The sequence below is a fragment of the Cebus imitator genome, unplaced genomic scaffold (genome assembly GCF_001604975.1).
Source record: "Cebus imitator isolate Cc_AM_T3 unplaced genomic scaffold, Cebus_imitator-1.0 Scaffold598, whole genome shotgun sequence".
Taxonomy (NCBI): domain Eukaryota; kingdom Metazoa; phylum Chordata; class Mammalia; order Primates; family Cebidae; genus Cebus; species Cebus imitator.
The window spans coordinates 78,327-88,475 of record NW_016107913.1 but is presented as its reverse complement, the minus strand read 5'-3'; the positions used below and the strand labels follow the sequence as shown (position 1 = coordinate 88,475).

The following is a 10,149-nucleotide window of genomic DNA, read 5'->3' as shown; positions in this document are numbered from 1 at the left end:
AAAAAAAAAAAAAAAAGAGAGAGAGAGAGAGAGGTAGGAAGTCATTAACTGTAAGTTGCAGGGAAAAGTTAACTGTAGAAATCTATAAAAATTAATGAAAGATATAAAGAATAAAATTAAAAATCATCCATATATCATCACACTTAAAGTGTGCGTGTATATGCTTTAAATCAAAATAAAACTGGAATTCTATCGTATATTTATATTCTATTTGTTTCACACATTACATATCTGGTGTTGTTCAAAATATTTATATTTACTATTGCAAATAAAACTAACAGTTTTTACCTGAATCTTTGAATAGCTCCATCTGATTAGAACTTTCAGGAAATAAAATGACTTTGTTAAAAGTATAGATATTTTTAAATACTGCCAGCCAGGCACAGTGGCTCAGCCCTGTATTCCCAGCACTGTGGGAGTCTGAAGTGGGTGGGTCACTTGAGGTCAGGAGTTCAAGACCAGCCTGGCCAACATGGTGAAACCCTGTCTCTACTAAAAATTCAAAAATTAGCTGGGCATTCTGGCGCACGCCTGTAATTACAGCTACTCGGGAGGCTGAGGCACAAGAATCACTTGAACCTGCTGAACCTGGGAGGTGGAGGTTGCAGTGAGCCAGGATGGTGCCACTGCACTCCAGCCTGGGCAACAGAGCAAGACGCTGTCTCAAAAACAAACAAAAATTTATTCAGATAGTTTGTTATTTACGTATTTTTCTGTGTAACATTCATTTAAGTATTTAGCACATGAATGCACTATGCTAATACCTTTACATATACTATCTCATTTGGTCCTTACAGTCACCCTATTAAAAAGTACTTTTACCTTTTCCATTTTACAATGAAACTAAAGTTTAGCGAGGTTAAATTGTTTGACTACTGTAACATAGTAAAATTAAGAGAAATGATTTAGAGCTAAAGCACTCTGAGGCTATATTCCATATCCACATATTAATGTGCTCAGATGCATATTAAATCATAATACAGCTATGGTTTGCTGTATAAGGAGTTTTTGTTTTTTTGAGACTGAGTCTTACTCTGTCACTCAGGCTGGAGTGTGGTGGTGTGATCTGAGCTCACAGTCATCTCCACCTTCCAGGTCCAAGCAATTCTCCTGCCCCAGCCTCCTGAGTAGCTTGGATTACAGGTACCACCATGCCCAGCTACACTGTACATGGAGTTCTATCTTTTTTTTTTTTTTTTTTTTTTGAGACAGAATCTCCCAGGCTGAAGTGTACCGGCCCAATCTTCCCTCACTGCAACCTCCACCTCCCAGGTTCAAGTGATTCTCCTGCCTGTGCTTCCTGGGTAGCTAGGATTACGGGCATGCGCCATCGCTGGTCTCAAACTCTTGACCGCAGGTGATCTGTCCACCTCGGTCTCCCAAAGTGCTGGGATTACAGGCGTGAGCCACTGTGCCTGGCCACAGAGTTGTATCTTTATACTCTCACCCCTGAAAACAATAACAAATTATTAAAGAATTTAAGTCCTTACTTAAGTTCAAGCCCTTGTATAAACGGAAATACCTTTTCTTTTTTGTTTTCTAGAATAACTCTGTCATATCCCTTGTGAAAGCATAACATGCTGCTCATCTCTGGGGTGTAGACTTAGGTGGTTTTATTTTGCAAAAACAGACCAAAACACATTTTATCAGCTTTTTCACAAGACAAGATCTGTGAAGAACTTCACCAAGAATTTACTATAAGAATAAACTTAAATGCTATACCTTTATCAATGCTCTCTCTCATAATTTTAGTTTTTTTTTATCCACACTGCTTACAAAGAAGTGTTCAAACAACCTCACACCAAACTCATAATATTTCTCTTCCTCTAAATGAGTATTAAAAAGTGCTTGTTCCACCCTTTATTTAAATTATCTGGTCAGAAGCATCACCAGCTAAGGGGACATCTCAGGTGAGAGCAGGGGAGGAGTCTGTCTAGCACAGGTGTACAGGCCAGAGGCTACACTTGATGAGTAAGTCGGGAAGTATCTAAATATGGTGCCCTCTGGAAGAAAGCACTCTGAGAAATCTGGGAAGACATCAATGGAGGATCAGGTTATAAAACCTATGACTTTGAGACTGAAGATAAAAAAAAGATCTGAGTTGTTCAGAGGAAGATATTACTGAAGGAATGACTCCAGTCATTGAGAAACATGGGAAGCCTTCTTACAGGAATCGTTGAAGATATCGGGGGTGAGCAGCAAAGTACAGAATATGTTGTAAAGATTTGGAGCTGACATTATTAAGGCTCTTCTTGTCAAGAGAAAAATGTTAGCAATGTATACCAAAGCTTCTCTCAAAACCAGTAACCAGAAAATCAGACATGTTTAGAAAACACGAGAGCAAAGGCAGAAGCTTAACCAAGAATATTCTCAGCAGTTTTCGACTTTATTTCAGCAGTGGGACATAGATGTGCAGAAAGCTGAGAAACAAGAAGAAAAACTAATTGGTGGTATCGTGGTTAGGTTTATAATTAATCTATTATAGCCAGGTCTCAAGTAGGAATGGAGAATCTAGCCTTTTACTATGACAAATGGAACAGAGCCAGGTTCCATTAACTATTGCTGACTATGTGTTTTAGTCCTGCTGAACTGCAAACCACAGAACTATAGGCACATACAATATTCATAAAAGGCACAGGTCTTTTTGCCCAGTGGTTTGAATTCTTGCATTTCCAAGTGGCAGAAATTTGGTAAAGTACAAAAGAAGGATTATTATCAACACTTTATATGAAGGAAGTTGTGGGTAGTTTAGCTTCAGCCATAGCTGGATGGAAACGGGCAAGGAGTTGTTCATGTAGTGTTATCTGGGTTATCTCACCAATTCTTAGTAAGGCGTCTCAATGTAGTAAGCAAGACAGTTTTTGCAATACTAGGCTTTCTACAAGTAAAGCAACCCCAGTGGACTAAGAAAATCTCAATAGCTCTAGCAGAAAATTCCTCTGGAGAAATATCACTAATCTAGTTTGGATCATTTGCTCATTGTCCATGCATCTAGTTTAAATCACTACACAGTCAACCCTCTGAATGTGCAGGCTCCGTATCTGCAGATTCATCCAATCATGGATGAAAAATATTTGGAAGAAAACAAAAACAATACAAAAACAACAACAACAAAAAAATGCAGTATAACTATATACATAGTATTAGGTATTATAAGTGATCTAGATATGATTTAGAGTATAAGAAGACTGAGAATAAGTGGACTAACAGGTAGAAAGAAAACCATGGTAGGCCAATTGAACAAAGCAAGTAAAGAAAGCCTTTGAAGAAGGAAAATGGATCAGAATAATTCTGGTGAAAAAGCGAGTTTGGAATTCTACTTGTAATGAATGTAAAATAGCATGGGAAAGGAAGAAATGGGGTAGTAGCCTGTGGAGAAAAGGAAAAGAGGTTTTGTTTAAAAGATTAGAGAAATAGAATGCTAGGAGGAATAATTTAGAGGAAAAATTTAAAATACTGGGGGAAAAAAACCGCATTATTGCTGAATCCTTGAGAATGGATGAGATATGTGAAACTGGCTTTAGCAAGGACAAAGGACAGTTTATCCTTAGAAACAGTAGAGGTGGTAGAGTAAATAAGAACAGAAACATGCAGGTGGATAGTGGATGTGGTGATGGGAGACTGAAATTTCTCTTTGGATTGTCTCTATTTATCTAGTGACATAGTTAAGGCCATCAGATGGTAGAAAAGGCATTGCCTCCAGATAGAGTAGCTAGAAAATTAAATTTTCAAGGGTTGGGGTTTGGCCAACCAAGTGTGACAGGGTAACAACAGGACGAGCTTTATATGCAAAGCAATAATTATAATGACTGACCACAGAATTTAAGCCCAGAAAGATGAAAGTGAGGATACAGGGGTAGGGATGAAAGTGAAAGGCAGGTAAGATTGGTTTTCAGTGCTGACATATTGAGCTTTAGTACACAAGAGAGTAAGCTAGAATGGTAAGGAGGTAGAGGTTGAATACTAGGATATATAGAGAAACAGTACGTATAATGGTTAGAACTTGGATGCTGGAAACAATACTGTTTGGGGTAACATTCTGGTTTGAGCAATTGCAGCTATAAATCAATGGGCAAATTATTTACCTTTATGTCTCAATTTACTCAACTATGAAAGTGAATAATGAGTACCTACCTCTTAGAATGTTTGCTATTATTAATACTACGTAATGGTTACAGTTACTGTAAGTGAATGGCTAACTTAGGGTGGAGGACAAAAATCACTGGGAAATACATCAAAGAACTGAAAGACCACATTATCGGAAGGATAATCTGTGTGGATACTGAAATCACGAAGAAATAAGACAGGTCTTGAATATTGCTAAAATTTCGTATTCAGCCCATGGTAGGATTATTATATTGTTGCACGTTAGTGATAAACACAAATTACCTAAATTTGGTCATTTGTTATTGTTTTTAAAACTACTTAAGTTTAATGTAGAATATGTTTTTTGCTAAATTTAAAATTTTACCCAAATGGTCATTTCAAAATTTTTTCTTTTATGTTTGTAGAATATATTTCAACAACAGCAACAAAAGGTTTCTCAACAATCTAGACGTGTTCAGAGTGAGACACTGAAACAGTTAGCAGTTCATAAAGTCTATTGTACAGTATGTGGCAACAATGCATTGTTATAAAGCATAATGTATTTATGGAAGTAGAAGGTGGTTCTTTCTAAGTTTATGGGAAAAAACATTTCAGACTTTCAGCTACTTTCCATTTTGAATTCATTGTTTCTGATTTAACTTAAGTGATAAGTGGATTTTTACTTTAGGATTCTAATGGTTTTGTTAGGATTATTCCAAATAAAAAAATGGTAAATTGGGAATTTTATTTAGAAATGTACTTATCACGCATATAATCTGTATGTTATTAACACTTTAGTCATAGTTCTCTGTTTAACTAGAAAGTCTGTAAATCATTTCTAGGTTGTGTATCTCTTGTTTACGTATCCCCAGTGTTTGTTAAATAATAAAAAGCACCCAAATGGGAGGGTGTCTCTGGCATGTCAGTCCAGAGGCATGAGGGCCACAGTGGTTGCCAGTGTGGAACCAGGCAAGGGAGCAAGCCCAGAGTGTTCAGCCATGGCTGAGCTGCACACCAACACCATGATAGCCACCCACACCGATATACCATATGGTGTGGCCTGTGCAGCAAGCTGCTCAGTGGCCCTGTGTACTGTGTACTGCCTCAAGCGCTGCAGGAAGGCCAAGCCAGTGACTGTATGAGAGTACCCCAGGAGCTCCTGAAAGACCTATTGCCAGGACGAGTACCCCTGAATGTTCAGGGGAGGTCAGCAAGGACCTAAACCCCTTTACTCCTCTTATAAGACATCCAGATTCCTAATTATGCCTTTATGCAAAACTTGGCCAACATGTATGACGGTCCTCTTGCTCTCACTATTGCCAACCTCAGCTCCCAGGACAGTTCTCTGAATGTCAAGGAGTTGTAAGACCTCTGATCTCACTTGTTCTTGGTCATTGATGGGGGAGACAAACTGGGGATGGCCAGAGCCCTGAGTGTTACCTCGGCTCAACTATGGTTGACTTACCTGTGCATAGAAAGTTTGGCATCATTCGTCCAGGCTGTGCCCTGGAAAGTACTACAGCCTTCCTTCAACAGAGGTATGGGCTGCTCCCCTAACATGCATCCTACTTGTGAAACTCAGGAAGCAGGAAGGCCCATGGTCTGGTGCTGAATACTATGTGTTGGTCCACTGATAACTGCCAAGCCCTCATTTGCAGAAGCCACTGGAGCTACAGCACTAATGTGTCTTTCTGAACACTGTAGACCAAGCCCCAGAAGCTGCATCTGGGGGAAAGGCAAGATTTATTATTTGTAGTCTCATATATCAGCCAAAGGCTGAATGGAGATGTTAATTAACATTCCTAGGTGGCCTTATTCTAATGAGTTTCTCCTTTTTTCTTTCTTTTTTAATTTAAATAGCAGATTTAGAATCTAATGAGAGCCTCCTGTCTGCTGGGTGGTGGCATTTAAAATAGTTCAGACCAGCTAAAAGTGCCAATGCTGTTTGAAAAGTCTCAGCTGACCAAAGGCATCGACTGGGCTCCTGAAACTGGAAAACCAGGTAGAGCCATGGAGCCACTCTCTCCTCTGGGCCAGCAGGGCTAATGGTGTCAAAACTGCTGGCGGGGAGAGCAGTCATTTTGGTCTACTACTGGGATGTCTGCTCAGTTGATGGGGGTTGTCCAAATTAAAGAAGACTGGGAAGTAAATCTCCTTATCCTCTTCAGCCAGGAACTTTTTTTCTTATTTATACATAAATTAAATTGTAGTTAGTTATGCCTGTAACACTTTTATCTAAATCCAGTGTTCTCAGTAGCCTTTTGATTGTTTAATGTGGACTAAGTGTTAAACATAATTACTGTTGGGCATTTGAACTTTGTTTTCCTTTAGTATAAAGAAATACAGCTGTAAAAAAAAAAAGTACCCAAATGATAAAAAATAAAAATAAAATGATGTTTTACATGTAAGTATCCTCAAATTCTTTTTGAAAACAGGCAAAGAATAAACAATATTCATTACAATTAATGCTGTGTAGGAGCTGTGAATATAACAAATTACAAAAGCTAAATTCAACACATTAGTAAGGCATAATTTTAAGTATGTTGTTCAGTACAAAGTATAATTATGCATAGATTGATAGTATTTAAACTGGGAAGCACAAATCAGATCCTACACGCATACACTTTACTGTAAGAGACTAAAAAATACTGTTATATTGTAACCCTCTATTTAACCCTTTTCCTATTTAGAAAAAACAAGTGCAGCTCAGTGCCAATGTTCATTTAATTTTACAAAAATACACTCTTTGAGGCTGAAGCAAATCTGACTGATTACAAAATATAAAAAGTGTTCTTTGAGTTATTTCTAAACAGAGGTAACATCAGAATCACCTGAATTATCAGAATCTCTATTTCAGAAAAACTGGATTCATCAAATGAATCTTCAGCCATTAAGTTCAAGAACAAGGTTAACATCATAGGTAGAAATGCTACATTTTCTAGGATTTGATATTTTCAGTGACAGAATGTTACTATATTTTGTAACTAGAAATATCACTGTTAAAAACAGAATGCTGGTCGAGTGCAGTGGCTCATGCCTGTAATTATAGCACTTTGGGAGGCCACGGCAGGCAGATCACTTGAGGTCAGTGGTTTGAGACCAGCCTGGCCAACATGGTGAAACCCCGTTTACTAAAAATACAAAATTAGCTGAGCGTAGTGATGGACACCTGAAATCCCAGCTACTCAGAAGGCTGAGGCAGGAGAATCACCTGAACCTAGGAGGTGGAAGTTGCTGTGAGCCAAGATCATATCACTGCACTCCAGCCTAGGCAAGAGACCGAGACTCCATCTCAAAAAAAAATTTATTTAAAAGAATGAGGAAAAAGAATGCTATCAGTAAAATGATGTCTTTTGTTTCCAAAGTCAATATACTAAAGCAATGCAAAAATACTAATAAAAGCAATACGTTTTGTGGCAAAGTTATCTTGGAGTAATGCTGCAGCCACAAGCACCACTGGTGAGTATTCTCAGCACAAACAGAAAAACAGTTAAAAGCAGTTTTGATATATATCATATTAAAATTGACATAATGAATTAAGGCTAATTAAATCAAGTGGTTGAGTTATCACAAAGTCATGGCCAGTTTGTCAGCTTGGCTTCCTTCATCCTCAGATACCTAAAAAGAAGACAGTAGCAATTGCCCACTTTACTCTGTTGATAAGCAGAGCAGTTAAAAGTTACATAATAATTAAACCCTTTATAACCTGTTGTGTACACAATAAAAAAAAAATAAAGTTAGGCCTATAGAGTATTCACACTGCTTTTGCCAGTATTCTATGCCTTATGTATTTGTACTGTATTTTACAGTGACTTTGGTAATAACCCTGCTAAAAATTTAGATTTCAGTCTCCAGAACAAATAGTATGTTTCCCAAAGTCCCACTAAAACTTCAGAGTTAAACTACCAAGGATCTTGGCTTTGGTTCATTTCAAACCTAAAAAGTTTTTCTTACCTTTACACCTTGAATGAGACCATTCATGAGGAATGTATGTTGAAGAAATGTTTCATGTAGAACCTACAAAAAGCAAACAAACATCAAGACAAATTCAAATTTAAGTTAAAGGGAATATTTTCTGCCTCTCTTAACGGCATGCTACATAAATGAGCCCTACAATGAAAAATTATTAAATATCAATGAAATAAAAAATAAATAAATAAATAAATTGTGGTACATCCAGACTATCACTAAAAAATGAGCTACCAAGACATTAAAAAACATTGAGGAAACTTAAATGCACACAGCTAAGTGAAACAAGCCAATCTGGAAAGGCTACATATTATATTGTATAATTACAAGTATACGACATTCTGAAAAAAGTAAAACTATGGAAACAATAAGAAGATCAGTGGTAGCCAGGGATTGTGAAGGAGGGAGGGATGAATAGACAGAGCACAGGGGATTTTTAGGGCAATGAAAACGCTTTGTATGATACCATGATGATGGATATATGCATTATACATATATCAAAACTCAGACTATAGAATACCAAGAATGAACTCTAAACTATACAGTTTGGGTGATAACAATATGTCAACATAAGTTCATCAAATAAAACAAATGTACCCCTCTAGAAAGGAATGTCCATAGTAAAAGAGGCTATGCATACATAGGGGAAAGGGATAGGGAAATCTTTATACTTTCTTCTCAATTTTGCTGTAAACCTTAAATGACTCTCTAAAAAAATTAAGCCTTTAAAAAAAGGAAATTATAATCCACTCAGAAATTATTTCCAATCTTTCCTCTAACAACATTATTTTTAAGGTTTAGAAAAAGTTTGTCATCTCAGCTACTGACATTTGAACTCTACTTGCCTCTACTGAAGAAAAGGAAAGGCAAATGAAGGACACCAAATATTTCAAGTGAAATATCAAAGTTCTCAGAAAAATCTTCCAAAAATAATAAAGTCACAGATACAGAAATTGTCTTGAAAAAATATAAAGATTAGAACTCGAGTAACTTGATTTGTCAAACGCATCACAAAAATATAACAAAATACAAAACAAAAAAGCATATTTTAAAAAAATGCTTATCTTATCATGTCAATTATTAATCCATTGTCTCTCAGCCCCACATTCTCCCTTCTGTACTCTGTCAGATCAGAGCTAAGAGACTATGGACATTTCTCTGACTCCCTTTGCCCACAGGCTTCCTCCTACTTTCTGTCAGTGGGAAGAGGGTGGAGTGAGTGCTGGTGAACACCACACCAACAACGCCAGGGTTCCCTCATGCTGTCAAAGGAGCAGCAGTGCTGGTCCTTCCCTGCCCCCACCTCAAATCTCACCCTCTTGACCTCAGACCACCCCTTCAACAATTCTACATGGAAAATGATCCAAACTTGCATTCCCTTTGTACAGGTGATGCAGTTTAGGAATAAGAGACCATCACTTTAATTTGGCAAAACCATATCCATGGATGAATGACAGTATGGGCCCATTCTGAGCAATCAAGCCACCATGCAGGCAATTCCTCTAAAAATTTTCAATCCATGTTTTTAAAGACCTTTCTACTGTTTCCTACCCACCCTCCTCACAAAAAGGAAACAGTGAAATCCTACTAGAGAAAAAAGTAAAACAAGTCAGTAATTTTTTTAAAAAGGCTAACCTTCATAAAATAAAGCAGTTGTAAACAAAACAGCAATATTCTACTCAGACTTTTGATAAACTATAAAAACAAAGTATGTAAATAATATAGCTACAAAAGGCAACAACTGTTATCAGAATAAAGTAAACCTAGTAATAAAAGGTATATTATATAACTCAGCTAAGATCAAAGCTTTCATTTTTAACATCTCTATATTAAAAAGAAAACTCAAGCTTAGCCAGGCACAGTGGCGTGCACCTGTAGTCCTAGCTACTGAGGAAGCTGAAGTGGGAGGACTGGCTTGAGTCTGGAAGGTCAAGTATGCAATGAGCTATGATTGAGCCACTGCACTCCAGCCTGGGTAAACAGAACAAGACCTTATATCAAAATAATAAAATAAATAAATAAATAACACTCAAGGAAAATATCCCCTTTAAATATTCTTGAGAAGGATTACACTAAACATAAAATAAAATGGCA

The 10,149-nt window shown here is 37.2% G+C and overlaps 1 protein-coding gene and 1 pseudogene across 5 annotated transcripts in view; one reads left to right on the top strand and one right to left on the bottom strand.

The window, feature by feature from the left end:
• The window catches only part of MFSD14B (major facilitator superfamily domain containing 14B), a 98,538-nt gene that overhangs the window by 35,157 nt on the left and 53,232 nt on the right, over positions 1-10,149 (bottom strand). For all 5 annotated transcript variants that reach the window (XM_037734275.1, XM_017516633.1, XM_037734274.1 and 2 more), the window contains one exon: positions 8,041-8,103. In XM_037734275.1, coding sequence (XP_037590203.1) covers positions 8,041-8,103 — 63 coding nt within the window. The remainder of the gene's footprint in view (positions 1-8,040; positions 8,104-10,149) is intronic.
• On the top strand, positions 1,314-7,207 carry LOC119469203 (annotated as a pseudogene).